Source organism: Nymphalis io, chromosome 7 (genome assembly GCF_905147045.1).
Source record: "Nymphalis io chromosome 7, ilAglIoxx1.1, whole genome shotgun sequence".
NCBI classification, from domain to species: domain Eukaryota; kingdom Metazoa; phylum Arthropoda; class Insecta; order Lepidoptera; family Nymphalidae; genus Nymphalis; species Nymphalis io.
Window position 1 is genome coordinate 10,444,489 of NC_065894.1, and position 24,326 is coordinate 10,468,814.

General features: G+C 31.3%; 1 protein-coding gene across 1 annotated transcript in view; it reads left to right on the top strand.

The window, feature by feature from the left end:
• Positions 1 to 1,706: 1,706 nt before the first annotated feature.
• LOC126769468 (alpha-(1,6)-fucosyltransferase) overlaps positions 1,707 to 24,326 on the top strand; it is a 33,556-nt gene continuing 10,936 nt past the window's right edge. The window contains exons 1-5 of the mRNA XM_050488295.1: positions 1,707 to 1,940; positions 11,128 to 11,311; positions 15,823 to 15,945; positions 16,286 to 16,498; positions 17,486 to 17,651. Of these exons, the coding sequence (XP_050344252.1) occupies positions 11,175 to 11,311; positions 15,823 to 15,945; positions 16,286 to 16,498; positions 17,486 to 17,651 (639 nt within the window). The 5' untranslated portion in view covers positions 1,707 to 1,940; positions 11,128 to 11,174. The remainder of the gene's footprint in view (positions 1,941 to 11,127; positions 11,312 to 15,822; positions 15,946 to 16,285; positions 16,499 to 17,485; positions 17,652 to 24,326) is intronic.

The window sequence follows — 24,326 nt, forward strand, 5'->3', positions numbered from 1 at the left end:
GATAGAGGATCTGCTTTTATTTCTAAAGAGTTTACAGATTTTTTAAGTTCCTTGGGAATCGCTTGTAGCAGAACAACACCTTATAACCCACGTGGAAATGGTCAAATCGAGCGTCTCAATGGTACTTTGTGGAAAACTTTACAACTTGCTCTTCGCGCAAGAGAAATGCCAATTGAAAACTGGGAGCAAGTTCTGCCAATGTCATTACATGCAATTCGTTCACTTATGTGTATACCAATCAATACAACTCCTCACGAACGGCTATTTAATCATCCTCGCAGATCATCATGGAGAATCTTTACCTTCTTGGTTAGTTCCTGGACCTGTGTTAATGAAAAAAAAAATATTTGTAATAAATATGATCCATATGTTGAAGAGGTTGAACTACTACAAAGTAACCCTATTACTCTTTTGTAAAGCATAAAAATGGACGCGAATCATCAGTTTCAAATCGAAATTTAGCTCCACTTCCTTCTCCTGTTGAAAACTCTATGAATCAAAATAAAGTCGGAAAGAACAAGAGGACATCTTAGATGTTTTTTATGACTCTGAAGATCGAGTTCTGAGCTCGGAGGATAAGGATCTAGACAATATACAATCTACAGCGCCAAGCACATCTGATGATCAACATCTTAGGAGATCCGCAAGGACAAGACGAACTCCATATTATTTAAAAGATTACAGCTGTGTGTTAGAAAAAGATAGAGGGGGTGAATGACGTATAATTTATGAATAAATTATACTGTTCTTTTATCCTGTCAAATGTTACATATTGTCAGCTTATTATGTACAATTCTTTAAGTTAATAAAAGCCTTTCCTTTTGGTTGTGTCTTTTATGTATCACGCATTATACTGTGAAGTAATGCTGCCGCTATCAATACGATATTTGTGCTGCAGAAGAGGTCTATTCGTGCAATCTATATCTTAGGAGCTAAATAATCTTTAAGACAGATATGCAAAGAGATGAAAAAATATTAACTTTTGTTTCTCAATACACATTATGTAATGTTATGTATGTACGGAAAAACATAAATGATCTTGTGAGAAATTGTGATGCTACACGTATACGTAGACAGAGAAACTAGTATACGTGTAGCATCACAATCTACACTACTACTGTCTACGTATACGTGTCTAGAAAAAAAGAAATTAGTTGAATTTTTAAATCAGAATACAATGTTATAACTTTTTGTTTAAAATTGACATAATCATTATGAATTTATCATTAATATTATAATTAAAAATGATGATAAAAGGTAAAAGTAAAAAGTGCTTCAATAAAAAATCAGAGCATTTTTGATACCAACCATAGATAATCTAGTTCTGTTGAATTAAATTTTCTAAAATTTAGTATTAAAAGAAGTCATTTTAGATTTGTTATTTTAGCAATTAGTGACAAGTGGTAAATTTCAATATTTGACTTATAGCTTTCACTGAAAATAAGTTTTTAACTTAATAATAAGAGCAGTATGTATATAATATTATAGGTACATTTACAACTTATAATTTTTATAACAATTAAAAGAACTGCGTAGATAATAATAAGAACAACTAAAGTATTACTTTTTAAAACTATGTATATTCTAATTTTATTTAAGATTCTTATCGCGTTTTTGTTTTAATTTTAATAGTTCGTAATTGGCCTTAGCTCTACAATTTAGTCTATGCTTACTTTAAATTCTGAATTGACGTGACGGTCGACGGATGAGTGACGACTTGTGACGGCTCTAAAAGTCTGAACGAAGATCCAAATGTATTACCTATTTTAATTTGTCATTGCATGATTTGTGTTGATAAATTCCAATATATACATTTCTTAATAACCGCGTGAATATTGTTTTAAAATAAGTAATAATATATTCTTGTGTGAATAAATTGTGTCTTACAATTTAATAATTATTTCAAATTTTGCTGTTATTTTTTATAATTTAAATACAAGGTAAGCAAAACAATTGTTTTTTTATATAGTTTTTTTATATTCTGAGTCCACTCAATATGTAGAGTAAAATGTCCAGATAAAGTTAATTGTACTTATTTAAAAATATGAATTCATGTGTGTTTTTTTCTTTATTTATTTAAAATATATGTATGTCAGCCTTATTGTATTCTTATGAAAATATATTATAAATATGATAAACTACTCAAATTGATTGAAAAAATTTTTAACGACAAGCATGAAGCTGTCAAAAATACATATAAACTATAATTTGTTTCTGAAATGTTAATATTATTAAAAATTTTTATTATATTTTTAAACAATTTCCAAGTAACTATCGTATGAAATTATAAGAATTGGTTATTTTTTATTTTTCATTAATTAGCATTTTATAGATTATGTAAATAAGTGGAGTATTTTTATTTATTTATTTATCTATACTTTATTTTACGTCAATAGGAAATAGTACAGAAAATGCTTAGAACAAATGTTCTAAGCATTTTCTTTCATTTTCATAAGAATTATTTACATTAAAGCCTTAATTAAATTTATACTTGTATGTGTTTATCATAATTTTTAAATATCAAAAATGTTTTATTTTGAGTTTTGCCTTTATTAAAGATTTTGATTTGTGACTCATAAAAAAATTTTTTTTTAGAAGATATTAACAAAAGGTGATGCTTAGATATATTATATATGTATATTTCAATTTTTTTCAAGCATGCTTCCTATATTGAATTTGTTACTTTATTCTTTTTAATTTTTTTTTTTACATTATTATTATTATTATTATTATTATTGGCAAAAGTATAAAGATTTACAGCTTTTTATTTAATTTGCTTACAATGTCAATATGCAACAGTTTGTTTGTTCAGTAAATATGCAGTTTACTAATATTTACTCAGTAAACATAATTCAGACCATTTTCAACTGTATGCATTGAGCAATATAATGATTATTGTATACAAATGATTATACCAATTAGCTACTTTGTTTTTTTTAGTCTTAATTGTGTTTCACTGGTTTTTAGCTTAAGATATACACTTATATATAATAGAAATGGGAACATTATTCATGCTTAACCCCATGCTGTTTACATGCCGGCAAATGGCAAGGCAAAATAATGCAGACAAATACTATGTGAAGCATAATTTCTATTGCATTATTTTTGAATTACTTATATAAAGTTTATATATTTTGCTTTGAAAATGCAAATTGTTTATAACCTTACTTTTAGAAAAATTAACTCTTCTAAAGATCATTAATCTTTTTAAAGTAATTTAAGGAGATATAAATCTAATAATAGTAAGAAGAAGGAAAATTTCAATTCCTTCTGCATTCTGTCTTTGAAGTGTAGCTATCAGATTAGGCTTAGAAAAATTATTAACCCAATCTGCTAAATTGTTGAACAATTTTTCACACATTGGTAATACTTTTATTTAATTTAAAACCTTTCCGTTCCATGCATATAAGTTCATCGGTTTCTTAATTATTATTACGTTGCAATGGACTACAGTAAATGCTTCACTTAAAAAGATGTATGTGTGAACAGCGTGCCATAATTTTAACATCTCGTCCTTGTAATATTAGCAGTCTTAATGAAATATAACAAAAGATATGATAATACTAATTAGATGCTTAATTTTATTTGAATCTTGAATTTCATATGCTAATGCCAAATGGTACTGCAAAGATGAAACTTTAATGTATATTATATATTTATTATATATCTATACGAGTTTATTTAAATAAATATATAATATAAAAACGGAAAATAGAGAGATTCAATTTTTAAAGCATTTTTAGTAGTTTTAAACATACTTTATTTATGTGAATTTTAATAAATCGTATAAATATAACGAGTTTTTAACTTAAAAAGAGGGGTTTGAGGTCGTCCCTCTAAAAATAGTCTTACAACACATTTGTAGACAAACGGGTATTCTTGTAATATTGGGGCATCTGGTGGTTAGCTTTACTAATAGAACCTCTGCCTTGGTTAACATCGAGAATTGCTTCGTGAAGATTAAGTAAGGCACCAATCATTGTTAATAGGAGACTGTAACACTTAACGTTAGTCGAGTAATTAGCATAATACACTCGTAACGATATGTCGCTAATAAATAACCTTCACAATAACTCCATAACACGATCGTGAGAAAACATTACATAGTTACATTTGTCAAGGAGTTTATCGACAATTCTCATAGGAAGAGGGCGTCACGCTCTGCGTCCTTTGGTCATGAGCTTATAAAAAGGTGTCCTTATATGTAAATGGTTTTGTAAAATGATTTTCGTCATTGCCTTTGTTTTTATAAAATAGATTGGTGGGCGGTCCAATGGGCCACCTGAATGTAAGTGATCATTATCGCCACAGACATTGGCGCTGTAAGAATGATTAAAACCATTCCTTAAATAAACAATGCGCCATCAAATTTTTGGGACCAAAGATGTTATGTCGCTTGTGCTTGTAGTAACACTGGCTCACTCACCCTTCAAACCGTAGTAAGATAATATTACTAAGTATTACTGTATATGCTGTTTGGCGGTAAAATTTCTGTTGGGTAGGTGGTACAAACCTTTGCTTGCTTGTTTGTACAAAGCCTATCACCAGACCTCCCTGCCACAAAGTGTGCCGTTCATTATGCAAAAGAATTCGCTGCCTGCACGATATAGGAACATCGACATTTTTGATTCTCATTTTTTTTTATGATTTCTTTTATAAATTTATAATTTTTACTTAAATTGTAACATATGCCGTACGTAACTTAAATATTTCTAATGAGTAATTTTGTTTTCATTTTAAAATTAGCTTATCAATTAATGTATTTCAATAACATTTTTATCTATTGAATAATATTGACTTTATAAATTATTTTATTATTATTATTAGAAATAAAGCTGGGGTACTATTGCTGCCACTGCTAATATTAGGGTTTGTGCTAGAAAAAAACTGGGTTACTGACGAAATTTATAGAAGCAGCCCCTTTGGTTCTACCAAGTTGTTAGTTTGATTGACGGATTTATTGAAATAATAATTTATTTATTTATTTATATACTCTTTATTGCACACCAATATAGACAAAAATAATAGGAGTAAAACAAAACAAAGAAAAGAAAAATGTACAATAGGCGGCCTTATCGCTAAAACAGCGATCTCTTCCAGGCAACCTTTGGTAGAGGAGAGAGATAGGATGGTAGGGGTGTACAATTATTTAATACATAAAAAAAAATAAAAATAGATACAATATATATATGTATATATACGATACATAAATAAATATTCCATAAATATATAATTATATAATAATATAATATACATACACATTATAAATATATACATTTACATACTATAGATACTTACATAATAAATAAAATATTTAATTGCAGTATTTCTTCATGAAGCAAGATAGTGCTCTTTTATCATATATATATAATTTATATATATAATTTAATAAGTCAAAGAAAATAAATTTTGTTTATTGAAAGATTTTTGAAAGTAATGGACGTTCCATAGTTTGTTATATGGTATCCCATACTTATACGTTGTTTTGCATACCCATCAACTGTTTTTTTCTTATGAATTCATTTCTTTTTCGCGAACCCGGAAAAAGGAAACGAACAATTTCCCTCTATAGTATTCCTATAATAGACATTTGCAATAATACCAGGTAAGGCCAAGTTTTAAAGCGAAATACGTAATTTGATATAAACCGTGAAGTACTCGACTCATCAAGTGCTATCGCAATTAAAAGTTCCACGCGATGCAAACACTTGTCAATGCAAGGCCAGGAGACACACTTAATGAGACACCCGGTTTCAATTACATCTTTTAAACAAAATCATAAAAACAATATATGTATAAATATTTTGATAACAATTAAAGCTTAAAGGTTTCTACGCGTGTTAATTGGTACCCTTTAGTCAAAATATATTCTAGAATGATTGAATTAAATGTTTAGTTACAACGAGTTTGAATATATGTACTAGCTTAAAAAGAAAGAGGTATTTTAAAGTCCTTACATGATTCAGCCACAATTTTGGTAGCGTTAACAAATGACATTACGATCTATAGCCTATTCCAATAGAAGTATATATAAACAAACCAAACTATAAATTTATATATTCCATTCGATTTTCTAATAGCTTTCCTATATTATGCATTAGAAATTATTTATAACAAAACACTAGTCAATATAATATAATATTACTTATATAAAACACTTTAATTTTATTTCCGGAGTTCCGATAACAACTTCGGCGTTTCGAACGCCAATTTTTTGCGAATACATAATGAATATTATCATAGATAATTTCGGGATCTCGATCAATGATACGGCGCTAATTCAATGTCAATGTTGTTTATTTGTCTTTACTCCTCTTTTAGTTTATATAGGCTTTAGTGTACTTAATGATATTATTAATGTTAAATAAGTCCAAATTATTTTCGTTTGAGCATATGAAAGAACTAAGGACTTACGGACTTAGGCATTTTAAGATAAGGCATTTTTTCATTGAACTACTAATTCAAATATATATGTATATTATTTAGAATAAAATTTATAGTGTAACCTATATGCATATAGGCTTTTTTTTATTGGATTTCATCAATTTGTTTTTGTCGATCTGAAAATTTATACTATATTATAAATATATTTTTTTTATTATTTGTATAACATGTTTAATAGTAACAGTCAAAGTCATTCATAGATTTGGAATTCGTGAGTTCGATCTAGACTCACTCAGCATATGTTTTTATAGCGACAAAAACGCGACGTACGTATCTCGCATGTGAAATCATGTAAAGCTAGTATTTTGTCATGATGCGGAACAAATAATCGTCGTATATAAGTAAGTTAAGCACTTTGTATAGTTCCAGTTTTAAGTATTTTGCGGTATTCACGAACCTCGACGTATAATCTTCCTCCCTTATGTGTATTCACGTATAATATGTATATATATCTTATAGATATATAGAACAGATACGTAAAAAATCATATTAAAGAACGTTTGCACGATTTGTAACGTATTTATTTCGGCGAAGAATGCAACGGTTAACGTTGCAACGAAACATGTACAAAATTAGTTGTGATTCGTCGTCGACTTACATAGGACGTCATTCAAACATTAGCATAAATATTTTGCAGATTACGCAATCCGTGAAAAAAAAAACTCATAAACTTATGTATTTTAAATTATATCAGAATAATTTATTTCCATTCAAGAATTTTATATTTCCCTAAAGATATCTTGGTAAAAATGATATCGTAAATGCATCTATAAAATAATTTTAAAGCAGATATAACAATGCCGTTTTCAGAAGACTCGACACTTGAATAGAACTGTGTGACAGCGATTTTATGAGAGTTTTAAAGTCCATACGGAGTGATATATATTTTATATTTAGACTGGAGGAGGAATAAAAATAATCTTTAAAAAGATGTATAGGAGTCACGTCGATTATATTGATCTTAAAGTATCGGGAACAGAAATGAAAATGTAATTGTTTTGCATATATAAGTCTGTATAGCTGAAATGGCCTAGTGGTTAGAACGCGTGAATCTTAACCGATGATCGTGGGTTCAAACCCGGGTTGTGTTCCGATTTAAAGGGTGAGTGGGCCAGTGTTATTACTAAGGGACAAACATTTTAGTTCCCAGAGTTGGTGGCGTATTGAAGATGTAAGGGTTGGTTAATATTATGGATAGTGATGAGCGTTTACTTTCACGTGACTCACTTGCCAGTCTGTCTACCTAATACTATAAATAAAATTGATTTAGTGATTAAATTGACCAAGGACTCCATTTAAAATAAAATGTTATACCTAATATTCTATATATTGCTATGTAGGCTGGTCATCGTTCATTATCTTAGGAATTATCCATTTCATTTACAAATTAAATGACCATGTAAAAAATCATAACAAGAAATATTTTTCCTACTTTTCTTTTTTTTGAAGTCGATTAAATATAACTTCTCGATGTCGCTTAAGCCATTCATTACATAATTTTATTGTTTTTTTTCTTATTACTCGACGTTGATTTAAAACTTGATTTAAAAAATGATTTATTTCAAATTACAGACTCGCAATGTACTGTAAAAATATGTGCAGTATATGTTTAGATTAAGTTACAAAACCAAATAACACAATAATATAATTGTAACTGCTGTAATTCTATTTGGCGCTAAGTACAATGTAAGTGCATTAAGTGATTATATCAATGATCCGTTATCATAATTTCTAGTATTTTAGAATGTTAAAAAAGCGTAGTTCCGGTTATTTACATGAACGATAATGACTTTTCCTATATAGTAAGTGTAGTGTTTTGATGTTATTTTAATGATGTCATATAAATGGATCTTTACTAAAGTTCGAGGATTTTTGTCGACACCATAGTGGTGGTAGGGCTTCGTGCAATCTCGTCTGGGTAGGTACCACCCACTCATCAGATTTTCTACTGCAAAACAGCAGTACTTGGTATTGTTGTGTTCCGTTTTGAAGGGTGATTGAGCCAGTGAAGGGACATAACATCTTAGATCGCAAGGTTGGTGGCGCATTGGCGATGTAAGCGATGGTTAACATTTCTTACAATGCCAATGTCTATGGGGGTTGGTGATCACTTACCATCAGGTGGCCCATATGCTCGTCCGCCTACCTATTTTATAAAGGAAAATAAATATCATAAATCTGTTTTTAAGGTGACCAGATACACGTCGAATGTAATCCATTTAAGCAAGGTTCCAATTTATTTATCAGATGAATATTCGAAAATTAAATTTCCAGTTTTACGTTAAGTTCTGAAAAGGCTTAACTGCTATTAAAGTTTTTTTTAGAGTAGTTAAGCGTCTTTCTTTTTAAATGAAACAAGAATGAAAATTTCAGAGGTGATTTGAAGTTTAACAAAAAGTGCATATTTTTTTCTAACTCGTAAATGTATATTTTTGCCAAATATTGCTTCAATATTTTTTTATCAGCAGTGCTGTTCTGCTGATAACCAACTTATGGTGATATACAATTTTTAGTATGCGTTCATGAAAATTTATATTTTTATGGTCAATGTCGCATATCACTTTCTGAGATTTCACGAATATTTTCTACGAAAGTCATCAAGTTTTTTCTTACAGAATAACGCCTTACAGGAATAAAATCCAGCCAGTTTTTTTTTCGCCAAGCAATTCAATATTTTTTTTGTACAAACATTAAAAAAACATAAAAGTACGATTTGTTACTTGTTTAAATCATTATCCGATTACGAGAGTATTCAAGCGTATTAATGTGCAGTGACATTTGCGGTCGCACAGCTTAATTAGCATCATCTGCATAAGCTAACGGAACAGGTCCAAGTGTTTGTGTCGCAATTTTTGATAGGTATTTTAAAATTTAAAATGTTTTTTTATAAATAGATCAATATGAAAAATATTCATCAAGACACCTTGAGATTTTGATCGTGGTTCTTATAACACTAGATGCAGTGCAGTAAATCAAATTTCCGCAGATTTTCACGTAGTATTTTATATTATTATTAATCAGTAACAGAGTGATCGAGTACAGTTAAAACAAAGTATTCAGTTTGCGTAGTACTCAATGTTAATCGATATTCGTTGAAAGACAATATGTAATGTCGTAATCTTTTACTAAGTATTAAAAGTTTCACTAACATTTCTATCGAAGGGAAAATTATGGTTCCCATCATACTGGAGCGATGGGTGGAAATAACGTCATCGTCGCTGGTATTATATATTGTAATGTAATACATAATTTGTTAACATTAAGGTTCGTCAATCAAAAATAAAAAACTTTTTAAAACAAGCATTTATTTAATCAATTTCATGTCAATCATTAAAATGTATTATACCATATAATATGCAAAATAAACGAAAAACGAAATTCACTGCCACATCAATAGTCTAAATTTAAAGTGAATCGTAGTTTCTTATATGGTTATAGCGTATACAAAAAAGTATATAACATACTATAAGCTTTATGTGTATTAGTGTAGGATTTTTCTTTTAGGTATTAGAATTTTTTTTATTAATTAGTATACTTATATTTTATTGTAAGCGTTCACCAGTTATAGAACGATCGGTTAAATGGAGTTGGTTTAAAATACAGTAAAGATTTTACCAAGCAAACTAAAGTGAAGTAAAAAGGTTTGTAACAATCTACGTACCTTGCTAGTATGATATATTACGCATTATATGTATTACGCATTAGAAACAAGAACGTAACAAGTACGTTTAATGCTTTCACGATCAACGAATGGTCCAATCTTCCTAGCATCCTGTTTTATCATACATTGCACCAATCAAAATGAATGAGAACTCACTCATTGGTCCTTAATCCTGTACAGTCCTTTTTTATCTCTTCTCATTTTAATTCTGTTATTTGTTATTACCCTCATTTTACTTTCATGAATTTTAAACAACAGAACTTTTTTTTTAATCTCTTCGTATGGGTACAATAAAGATTTTAACATACACGGGTTTTTTAATCAATGAGATACAAACATTCGCTAATTGATGTATTTGCCCATTCGGTACCAATGCTAATATATATAATCCTTTCTTGTTCAATGTTCCTTCTGTTAGTGACAACCTTATCAAAGTTAGTTGCGTAGTATTGAAGAAGTTGACGGAGATACAGACAGAGGAAGCGACTTTGTCTTATACCATTTATATATACAGAAGCTCCAGTCTTATTATTTGAGATTTAATTTGTTATTTACATTATATTTAACGATTAAGACCAGCGTATTTTTAATATAAAAGATATGATTAAATTTGTTTACTAACTATAATAGTTAAAATAGCCCGTATTATTTTTTAATAATATTTTTATCAAAGGTATTTAAATGTCAAGTGAAATATATGTTAGTTAAAATATTTTTATAGAGTTTTTAATGGATAAAATGTTAATCTTACAGCATTAAATATTAGTTAAATAACAATGCATACAATATTAATCCTAATTGCCTACAAATATTACTTATAAAATAATCAATCCCATGATCACTAAAATAAACATAGCCAACCCAATGATAATAACAATTTCGAGTTTAATATTTATATTATTTCTGCCGGATTTTTATTTTTCTCAGTCAGGGTACCATTTCTTTCCGTACGGTAATGTTTACTTTGAATATCAATAAGGATAATGCTTCTACGTTGAATAAATGAATTTTGATTGTTTCAGTACCTGAGAAATCATCTTAGCAATAAAGAAATGGGGATGAAAAGTTCATGATGAAACTCTATCCCACCGGGCATTCAGGTTTAAATGGCTATTTTATGATGTACCTGTCGAAATGGAAACGGGTTGCCGTCCTACTGCTGTTCATATGGATTGCTGTCACGTATCTCGTGATATCACCACTGAGGTAAGCGACGTGAATTGCTAATTGAGATTTATGAGATCAGCTCTTACTATGTGTTACCGATGATTTTTTTTCGCTTTGAAATTTTCTATAGAGTAACAGCCTGTTAATGTCCCACTGCTAGGCTAAGTCCTCCTCTCCCTTTTGAGGAGAAGGTTTTGGATTTTATTCCATCACGATGCTCCAATGCTGGTTTGTAGTTGTACATGTAGTACACATGTAGCACAATTTCAATGAAATTAGACACATGCTGGTTTCCTCACGATGTTTTCGTTCACCGGCAAGCACGAGATGAATTATAAACACAAATTAAGCGCATGAAAATTTAGTGGAGGTTGCCAGGGTTTGAACCCAGGATCATCGGTTAAAATTCACGCGTTCTAACCACTAGGACATTTCGGCTTGACTAGGCCATCTCGTCTTTCTATAATATTGGAAAATTGAAATCATGTAAAACACGAATGTCGCGACGAATAATACTCGTTTGTTTTGGCATGAGCGGGTTACGAACCATTGGCTGTTAGTGCAGCTGTATTTTATATATAATGCACTTGTATATATGTACATTATAATATGAAATGATCTTGATCTAATTATTATTTATACCACATAATGAAAACTTAATTAAGCTACGTTTTCATTCTGCGACACAACTTGACAACTTTAACGACAATGTAAATCTATTACTAATTAAGGTTGGCAAGATTATTTATGAGTATGCTAATGCTAGAGAGTCTAGATGGCCCAGTGGCTGGAACGCGTGAATTTTAAACGAAGATTGCGGGTTCAAACCCGGGCCAGCGCTACTGAGTTTTTAATTTGTTTTTGTTATTCATCTCGTGTAGAGAATAATTGCCACATGTTTATCCACCGTCCACCCCGCATTGGAGCAGAGTAGTAGGAGAGTAGTTGTAAGTTAAGGAGAGGGGGCCTTGGCCTAGCTGTATGGCATATACGAGCAGTTACTTTACTTTTTGAATCCAAATAATTATTGCATAAATTATTGCAGAATATTCATTTAAAATAAAGACTTATTTATAGCATCACATTAACCTAAATTTGAAGAGTTTAGTTCATTCCACGTTTTATATAAAAAAATATAAATTACGAAGCGTACAAATTGCGATAAATTATATTAAAGTAACGTTCAAGCTTACCTCGAGGCTGTCCTGAAGCGAGTTTGAAAATTTAATTTAAAAGTATACCGTTCCGCGAGAGGACGGGGGACCGAGCCTCGGGCATGTAATTCGAAAGGACACGTATTGTTACGGCGAGACGAACTAGCGTGTTTAATGCATAGCGATGGAGAAGTTTCGTACGTCGTTCGTTTGAAACGAGCTCGACTGAAGTATATATTCGTATTAAACTTTTATTTCAGTCTGCATTTTGAATGCGAAATTATGACAATAGATATTGCTTATCTAGCGACGTTTTACAAATGACAATAGGTCTTTTTCTAAATTTGAAAACGGCTGCTTGGAATGTCGTTGTAGCACTCTTAGCTGTTTGTCATCAATGTATTAGTTTTTAGAGGATTTTATTCCCTAGTTTTTTTTTTTAGTTTATGGTAATGTAGGTTATTAATTGAACTGTGGTTGAAAATTGGTAAAAATGTATTTAAGAGTATTACCGTTTATCAAAACCATATTCTACCGCAAAACTTGATATTGTTGTGTTCCGGTTTGAAGGGTGAGTGAGCCAGTGTAATTACAGGCACAAGGGTCATAACATCTTAGTTCCCAAGGTTCATGGCGCATTGGCTATGTAAGCGATGGTTGACATTTCTCGCAATGTCAATGTCTAAGGGCGTTTGGTGACCACTTACCATCAGGTGACCCATATGCTCGTCCGCCGTCCTATTCTATAAAAAAAAACGGTAAGGTATTGTTAATATTAAAATATTATTATTAAGTTTTATGTTTAAATGATTTTGCAAAAAAAAGTCGGTTAGTCGGTTTTTATTTTGTTAGTATTATTATCTGGAGTTTTGCTAATCAAGGACGAATTTGATTTATCTGTTAAATTGTCCATAAATAGTTACAAGGTCCATTTAAACACGTATATTAATTTACGAAGATTCTGGTAATATACGAGGAAAATAGGAAACATTTTTATAATACTTATTTGTATGTTAATACAGTTGAGCTTCATAAAACATCACTATTCTCATTCTCTAACGTGCTTGCGTTGGAGTAACGTTTGCAAAGCAATAATCTAAAACCTACTTCATTAAGATTGTAAGGTAATAAAAAAGTTGTTCCGTCGTTAAATCTGGTTTTCGATAATAATTATGAAATAGGTTTTTAAATAAAACTAAACAAAAAATAAAATGTAATGCACCGTGACGATTGGACGTCTGGGAAATGTGGAGCATATAAAAAATAAACAAACACATGGAATTTCGTTAGTAATATGTATATTTTTCTTGTTATTACAATTATATGTATTTAGCAGCGAAATGTACGCGCCACTCACAGACAAGGGAGTAAAGAGCGGTGGTTGAGAGCGGGTATGACGTCATGCCGTTTGCCTTCACGGCATACGACTCGGTCTTACCGCAAATATATAGATGTTTCACATAAAAAATATTATATATTATTAATTTACATTTACATAAATAGACGTAAAAGAAAGACCTTGATAGATATACATATATTATACTAAATATCAGCTGCGTCGCCCTTCAGTACATAGTAATTTGTCTGTAAAAAGATCCAAGCTATGTAATAGTGCAATCTTCATTTTCAATTTTTGTTAATGTTGATTTTTTTCTTCTTACATAAAAGCCGAGATGGCCTAGTGGTAAGAACGCGTGAATCTTAACCGATGATCGTGGGTTCAAACCCGGGCAAGCACCACTGAATTTTCATGTGCTTAATTTGTGTTTATAATTCATCTCGTGCTTGACGGTGAAGGAAAACATCATGAGGAAATCTGCATGTGTCTAATTTCATTGAAATTCTGCCACATGTGTATTCTACCAACCCGCATTGGAGCAGCGTGGTGGAATAAGCTCCAAACCTTCTCCTCAAAAGGGAGAGGAGGCCTTAGCCAAGCAGTGGGACATTAACAGGCTGTTACTGTTACTGTACTGTACTGTTACATAAAAATACACATATAATATCAAGTGCTATGACATTATCATACGGAAAAATGTCTTAAATAACGGTGAAGTCGTGAACAGTCCATGTGTTTGGAAATTAAAGTGAATTCATGTTGTTAGTAAAATTTTGTTGTAGTCTGAATATGTGGACAATATTATTATTTATAAACATATAATTTCATATTAATTATTTTTGTTTTTCATAAAAAGACCATGGCCAAAATAAGTGAAATTCGTTATATTATTTTATTGTTAATCGGACACGGATTAAGTCGTAGGCGACAATTTACTTAAATATAATGTAAATTGGTTTAGTCAAGTTTTATTATATTTTTTATTTAATTGTATCCATTGAACTAAGAAATATCTCTGATCAACCAGAGATATTTGAACTTTTAAGAAGAGAAACTTGGCGTATTTGTCAAACTGTTTAAACGACTCAGGATCGTTCTTTAACTGCTTATTTTTTTGAATAAGATTATTTCAATACTAAATGTCTGAAATTATGTAGAATAGCGTACCCTTTTATCAACCAATTTTATCCTCTATTGTCGTATATTTTACAAACCCATTATCTTTTTGGGCGACGTCTGAATAAAGTTACGTTTGTGTCAATAAGTACTTTGTCAGTGTTTATACGTACTAATATTGCGTGGTCTTGCGAGAATATCTCTAATTTTTGTATGAAATTCAAACTATTTATTTGCGCATATCTCAGGCGTATCAGTGGCTTTCTGAATAAATGGTTTCACTCCCTCATTAAAAAAAAACCATAAGTTTCGAGCTTCACGCAATAATATAGAGATATCAAGTATTGACAACCTTTTGATCTTTGGACCAAATTTAGTGTCATCCTCAAGAGTAAGGGACATTTAAATGACCTTAATCTAAACGTACGTTATAATTAGAATAGATAGAATATGCAGAATCTCAGTGATGAAAGGGACATTGAATATTCAACATAACAACTCGTTAATGTCTCAAAAATCCATTGTAATCTGTTGTGGAGATGATTTGGATTTATACCAACATGCTCTACTGCATATTTGTGAATATCTTCTATATATTATTAAAAAAAAAATATATCCAATGAGTTTAATGGGTAACTACTAAAGATGTATATGAATGTTATATTACTATATATGTGTATTCTCACGTAAGTGACTTATGTCTTTTTGAGAATAAAAAATGTCTATAAACCTATATCTTTGCTCATTTTTTTCTTTACCGCCATGCTCGAGTTGAATTATTATAAACACGAATTGCTCCTTATCTTAAAAAGTCAGTTGTGCTTGCTCTGAACTCGTTTCTTATGTGTTCAGGTTTAGTCATTATTCAGGTCAGGGTTAACTCGGAAGGTGTATTGAGAAAAAATATCGGAAAAAAAATTCTGCTATAAAAGTTATTTCAGATGCGACGGCAACACAGATGAGACTTCCGACTTTCAAGATAGATTAAAAGCGGTCACCCTTCAGCTGGAATCGTTGAAGAAACAACACAGTAACCTTATCGCACAGATAAAAAAATCGTCGGGGTAAGATTTTAAAATGATGCCTTTGTTTTTTCCTGTAGTTATTTTTCGGACAGTACCACCCGGAGGCAGAATTGTTTTCGTGTTTATTTAACAAAGCTCATGTGCTCATGTATGTTTTCCTTTTGACTTTAAAGGCATTTCGTTGCTTACCATACATATTATAAACTACCCGTAGAGAATGTTTACACTTTTGTTTTAGTTTATAAATATTATTTTATGGTTAATTTTAATTTATAATAGTTTACACCAATATGTTTTCATTAGTAACGCAATTGTTGATTGCATGTTACGGAAGTTTATATAATAGCTGGTTTTGATTTAAAATATACCTATTTTGTAGACTTAACGTAAATCTGAACGATATTGAAACATCAGCGTTCCTCCACAATGGTGGGGGTCCGACAGAAGAATACGAGAATCTCAGACGAAGAATATATTCGAATACAAAGGAGATATGGTACTTTATCAACCACGAGCTGACGAAACTAGTCAAAGATGATGTCCAATCGGAAAAGTTGCAGGCGATTTTAGACCAAGCTGCTGACAGGAAAAGGTATAATTTTACTTAACTGTTCGCGGGTTAAGGACATTTTAAAATAATTGGATAACAATAAGAAATTTGTTTATGTGGTGAGTAGCGCTTTACCCGCAGCTTCGCCAGCGTCATTATTGAGAATAGTTATAAACCAATTTCCATAACTCTTTCTTAAAAAAAACCTTCGTTAGTGTTATCCTACTGTGTTAAAGGAAGCGATATGATTTTTTTTTATGGTCTTAGCCTTAGTAGCTTGATTTTTTATAAATAAAAGAATAACTAACTGACTCACATTTAATTAAAAAAAAATGTTTAATTCATAATGTATTTAACATTTATAAATTCAAATTGGATATTTTACTTTCCATCGATTTAATACATCAGTTAATTACGTAATATTAAACTCACTGAGATGAATCAATTTCTGCGTTTAGTAATTAATAGGTTCTTGCAGCTATATGATATTTTAAAATAAATTTGTATATAACATATCAAATTCATCTTGGCTTTGACACAGATCTTTTAGGAGTATTTCAATTGTCGCAAACATTTATGTTTTTATTTTTATTTTTTATATAGTAAAGGTAGGCGGACGAGAGCATATGGGTACTACCACCACCTGATAGTAAGTGGTCACAAACGCCCATAGATATTGGCATTGTAAGAAATGTTAAATGCGCCACCAACCTTGGGAACTAAGATGTTATGTCCCTTGTGCCTGTAATTATACTGGCTCAATCATCCTTCAAACTGCGACACAACAATACCAAGTACTGCTGTTTTGCGAGAGAATATCTGATGAGTGGGTGGTACCTACCCAGACGAGCTTGCACAAATCCCTACCACCAGTGAAATAAAGTGTAGACTTTAGAAAGTTCTTATCATGTCAGATCAGAGAGATCTCCACAGACGGGTTGTCCATGACTTTGGTTTTTCTTATATTTTCATTGTGATTATTTTGTTTGTGCCTGTTTCCAAATATCTGTATAATATATTTGTTTTTAGATCATTGCTATCGGATCAACAGAAGCTCCCGGAACTGGATGGGTACCACGAATGGAGGAGGACAGAAGCGGCGAATGTCAGCGACCTCGTACAAAGAAGACTCAAGTATTTGCAAAACCCAGCGGATTGCAGGGAGTCCAGGAAGGTCATCTGCAATTTGAATAAGGTATTTATGTAACAGTTTATTATTTACTAATTACTAAAGTAGGATCAGATGAAAAAAAGTGCACTGTAAGTGTGATTTTGTATATTAAAATTTGCTCTCTAATTCCGTTGAAACTTCATTTACATTACGCTTAAAGAGCGAGTGAGGCGGTATAACTACAGGCATAATAAAACCTTATAATAAAACCTTATAACAGCCAAGATGGCCTAGTGGTAAGAATGCGTGAATCTTAACCGATGATCGTGGGTTCAAACCCGGGCAAGCACCACTGAATATTCATGTGCTTAATTTGTGTTTATAATTCATCTCGTGCTTGACGGTGAAGGAAAACGTCGTGAGGAAACCTGCATGTGTCTAATTTCATTGAAATTTTGTCACGTGTATTCTACTAACATTGTAGCGTGGTGGAATAAGCCAAACCTTCTCCTCAAAATGGAGAAGAGGCCTTAGCCCAGCAGTGGGACATTAACAGGCTGTTACTGTACTGTAATAAAACCTTAGTTCCAAACGGCACATATGCGACATATGTAAGGATTGGTTAATATTTCTTACGGTGACACGTGAAAACTTACCATCAGATATAAAAAAATACATATTCTATTAACAAATTTCGTACACGTCGTGCGGGTGTGGAGCAAAAGTGCATTATAATCAACAAAGAAAATCACGATCTACTCAGCTTAAACTATTTCCAATAACTTGATATTGCGTTTATTTGGTGTACACTCATAGCAAGAGTACATTCTAATGAACAATTTTGCCATATTTATTAGTTGTTTGTGATTAAACAATAATTGAAAATAAAAACAACAAAGTTTTCGGACCACACTTGTAGTTGTCAAAACTAAACTATGATAATATTCCTTGAAAACCTCAATACATTTCGTTTAAATTTTATTAAGCAAGAATAACTGTGATATACAGGCCCGGAATTATAGATCAAAAAGCCGTAAGCAGTTTCAGATTTGAAACCCTCGTTTCCGAATATTCAGAGTAAAATTTATTATTTTTAGCTCTGGCTTGGCCCTCGGCTGCCTCAGTGTCATGTAGACTTAGACATAAATCCAGATTGATACACAAATTAGAATATTATTATAAGAAATTTCTAAAAGGGTAACTTTAACATATTTCATTGGAATATTGTAAAATTTCAACAATTGATCGGCAACACGTGTGGGTATTTGTAAGGGTTACGACAGCTGGTGAACTTCGACGGTTTCTTTGTTTGTTGTTTTAGGAACTTGACAACTAAGGTTGCCATTCACGATATATGATATTGTGCTATATTTACCATACTATGTAATGTGAAAATAATTAGGTATGTTTTTTTTATATATTTGTTTCAATTATTGTATTTACATATGTATGTATTGATCACAACAAAATACGAAGAAATATATAATTGACTATAAATTAGGGAGGATGGAAAATAAATAATTAATAATAATATCCGGAGACCTTATTGACACACGGCCATCTGATACCAAATTAAGCAAAGCTTGTACTATGGAAATCATACAACTGATATACTACATATACTACTTTTCTTTTGTAAATACATACTTAAGATAATTACACGCAGACTCAGGACAAATAGACATGTTCATGTATACAAATCTCTGTCCTGGGTGGGAATCGACCCCACAACCTTCGGCGTGAAAGGCATTTATCTACCAACCATGCCAACCGGCCCGTCAATTAAAAATAAAAGTAATCAATCAGCTGCATTAATATCCTGGACACCATCAACTCCTTAATACTGTACTTCTATATGTGAATTCTGAAGAAAAACCTAATAACTTTGCTTTTGTTCGACCAAGGTATTCGAAACCTGGATATTATGAACAGCTGTAGATGCCTCCAAAGAAATGGGGTTGTTAAATCATCATCATCAAATTAATGAATATTTTAATGTGATATTTATACGTAATACGTAATTTAAAAGAAGATACTGTTCTAAACTGTCCTATCTTATAACCTTGATGTATTATAAAAGTAAATAACGGCTTATTTACTATGACATTAGTCGCGCTACGAGTACTTAGAGAAAATTTCAAGCGATTGATGTGTCAATGTGTCCATTTTGTCCAAGAATTTATTTTACTTTACTTTTACCCATGTGCTCATCTACCTATTTACTGGTATGCTCGCAAATGAATTTTTTTTTCTAAATTATAATAGCAATGCGTTTTTTAAGGAATTACTCATGTTTTAATCCCTCCAATTGATCGTACAGCTTCTGGTACGAGTGGGGACGATAATAGCCCTAGAGGTCAGGATCGAACCTGCGACTTTTACGTCGCTAAGCGGTCCGTAAATCATTACACTATTGGTGCATTTACGTCAAAAAAAAAGCGAAGAAAATTCAAAAGACTTAAAAACGGTTTTGATTCTTGTGATTTTTTAATGTATTGTTTATGATTCATCAGAGTGAGATAAAGTGCATAATTCTCGGCCACATGAAACGTATATCGTTCGCCAGCTTATCTATATGAACAAGTTATTATTGGCCAGTTTATCCAGACCCTCAGATTTAAACTCATTCGGTAGTTGACATTGATTGCAGGAAGAATGCTATTGACACGTCCCCTTATCGAGATTGTAGCAACAACTAGAATGCTTTTATTTACTATTATATACTATAAGAATAGAATAGAATATGCTTTATTGTACACTAAAAGAGTTACATAACCATTTTAAACACAAACACAAAAAAAAAAACGAAAACTATTTGTGTACAAAAGGTCTTATCGCTAAAAGAGCGATCTCTTCCAGACAACCTTTGGGTGAGGGACATGAAATTAAAAAAATAAAGCGGTAAGGAGGTGTACTAATCATCTCATATGGATTACCATATAACTTGTTCGAGAAAGTCTATTGTTCATATCCTTGATTTTGTCGAATTCGATTCGGATCTTATTGTTCATTATATTGATTTGCTTGCGTTTATAAATAATACATAAGTAAATAATAAATGTATACCCACAATATAAAATTGTAATAACAGCCTTCATTTTACGCACAAATAATAATAGGAATCATGATTCAATAGAGAAATTCTCGCATTCTAGCATTCTTGCCACCATTCGGGGACATTGATATGTATAGTATTTTAATATAGATCCGTGTATTATTAACTTCCACCCGTGGCTACGTCCGCGTTTGAGGAAGACTGCAGGTACAGCCTATGTATTAAGTCAGGGTATAAGGTACCTCAGTTCGGTAGATTTTGAGTGAACGAGTAACAAAGATCCAGCCCCACTAACTTTAAGAGTTTATAATATTATTAGCATGTAAGCCCTCAATTTAAATAATTATTTTGTAAATAAATTGTAAAATCATATCGAATTCAAATACAACGTTACATTGTAGGCGTATAAGTTCTTATGAAATTAGTAAGATTATGTTGTTAATTGCTTATGATCTAGTGTTAAGTAGAGCTTTTTATAGGAGCAATTTTAAAAATCCTCGCAGGGCAACATTGTTAAATGTCAGAAAGTAATATGCGACATCTTTAGTAATATTATAAATTCGGAAGTAACTCTGTCTGTTTGTTATGATTACACGTCTAGAACAAAACATTTTTATGAAATTTGATATGAATCAATCTTGAACCCCAAGGTAGGACATAGGCTATTTTACATACAACTGCTCCTCCAACACCAACATCTCCCCCCTTACTTACATTCGTCTAAACTAGTAATGGAAGCATTTGAAGACGAATCTAAATAGCGTATGACCGGTAGACGTTTTTCAAGATTTTACGAGTGAGATGCGAAGTGATTTCCTACAGAATGAAACAGGTGATTTGTTTTGATTTTCAATTGAAGATCCTTAAACAATTTTATCTTCTAAAATTAATGTGATAATACATGTTATACGGGAAACCCGTCCACATGTTTGTATTATAATACAATGTTGATAACGGCGTACTGATATAATGTGTGCGTGTGTTTAAATATTCATTTACAAGCCATTACAAGAGGGCAAGCTAACATCGCTATGCATAGCTCACGATAAGAGTTAAATGTCGGCGATTATAATGAGTTTAAAATAATTGGTAATTCAATATTTAAATATTATTTATTTCGTGTGGTTTTATTGGTTTAGTTACAAAAATATACTAGAAGAACTTTGAAGGTTACAATCGTGAGATAGAATAATGATTCCTCATCTGGAGGATATTGGAACTATACTTGTAAGAGTTAGTAAGTAACAGCCTATAAATGTCCAACTGCTAGGCTAAGTCCTCCTCTCCTTTTTTAGGATTGGAGCTTACTCCACCAAGCAGCTCTAATTGGCTTTGGTTGATACATGCGGCAGATTTCCATCCGCCCCATGCAGTTTTCTCATAATGTTTTCCTTCACCGCCGAGAACGAGATGAATTATAAACATAAATTCAGCACATAAATGCACTGGTACCTGCCCGAGTTTGAACTCGGTATTGTAGCTTAAGATTCTTATCTTCTTAAGACTTGGTCATCACGGGTCTATGTATATGATGAAATGATAAATTTGTATATGTCCAGCAATGAAACATAAATGTCATAAGTCAGACTAATGTTATCTTTATTTTAACACAAAATTATGAGTTGTGGCCTAATATATTACCTTTGCAAATACATTATAACGTTATTAATTTAATGTTAAGGCAGGTGCCTTGTAGGCCTAGGCATACATCCGTAACATTAACACATAATATAAAAAGCGTTTACCTTTATAAGGTATATTTTGATTTGATTGATTTGACATAGCGAAAAGGTCTCGAATAGACAGCAAAATTTCGGACTATGTCGGTATGAGATAATTTGATACTGAATGTTGTATTACTCTATGAATATTTGTTTTTGATAGATCGAAAAAATTAGAATACTTCTCTAACAGTATGAAAATATAATGCGAATATCTCACTGGGCCCACTTACTATACTTATCGTTCTACCTTTTGTCGAAACGGTTTTATAAAATTATGAAATTCCATCAGCTCTTAGCTGATATCAATTAGCGTGACGCTATTTTGGTGTTTATAAAATTCGTGGCGACAAAGTAACGGGTCACGAAGCATCCGGGTTATAATTAGCTCAGCATATAAATAAAATGTTTAATGAATTTATATACTAAAGGTCGATGACCTATTTCGTCATTGTAGTTTTGAAATTATCACCAATGTGTGAAGTATATTTATTTGTTCGTTCTATTTTCTACGCTTGTGTGCGTAGAAAGCATTTATTTGTTGAATAGTTTTATGTATTCAAGGTAGTTCATGTTAGTTATTAAGTTGATAAGAGAATAAACTTGAAAAAATATATGATAGAAAAATATATATATAAAATTATAATACACAAACAATAGTAATGTATAATATAAACGTAATGAAATAAAGGCTTGTCACAAGAAAAGCAAAGATAAGGAAGGTTTCAGCATAAAAAAGTGTCTTTTTTATGTTAGTTAGGCGGACGGGCAAATGATGTTGATGTTATATGGTCACCATAGTCCATAGACATTGGCTATGTAAGAAATATTAACCATTTCTTACATCGCCAATGTGCCGCCAACCTTGGGCCAAAGATGTTATATCCCTTGTGCTTGTAGTTAAACTGGTTCACTCACCCTTTAAATCGAAACGCAATACTGAGTATTGCTGTTTAGCGGTAGAATATCTGATGAGTGGGGTTGCCTAGTAAAATAGTCTGTAACAATATTATTGAGTACGACACGACCAGAGAGAGTTCAGGGATAGGAAACCGACTTCCCTGCTTTCTGAGGTACAAGACACAGGTAGTTTTGAAATAGCTGTGTTAACACTGCTACACTTATGGGTTGATACTGAGTATTTCTTGACAGAAAAACTTTACCAAATTGTAAGGTATCAGTGATTCCCAGGCTCAGACGGACACAGTTCAGTTTAAAGTACTTTATTTTCTCATTGCTACAGCGTCATGAGAACTTATAACTATAACAAGAATATAACAGTTGTTCAACAAATCATTTGGCATTGTTAAGGAAGTCATAGTGCAGAGAAGTTATTTTAACAAAGAGTAATCAAATTATATACCTATAATGATTATTTAATTTTATGTATCTAAAATGCCACAACAAAGCACACATCGAAATCAACGTGATATAGGGACGTAAACATTTTTGTATGATCTTAAATGGTGTCTCAATTACAGGTGACACCGCATTCGCATTGATATTGGCATCAGAAATAATATTTAAAGATTAATATTAAGTTGCTAGAGTAAAAAATAATCAGTTATTACAAAACAACAATACTTTATATGTTACGTTTAAGTAAATTATAAAAATATTAACAATTGCAAAAAAATTACTTATATAAACTAGACTTATAATTCAATTTTTAGATTTTTTATTTATTTTGGTAAATTATTACTATTATTAATTTCTTGACGTAGTTTTGTTGCTTCAAAAGTCAAAATATACTCTAATGTAATTTGAAAATATTCTTTTCGATTTCTAAAAAAAGTAACAAAATAATACTTTAACGATAAGTAACTTAAGTGTCATTGAAAAATTGAGCTTAGGTTAAATTAATAACCAATTATAATCAAGCGACTGAACTTGAAAAGTCGTGTTCGACTTGTAAAATAACAACAGCGCTTCTCACGAAAGGTCATTATTCTTAATTAATGCTGGAAATAATAAAGAATCGAT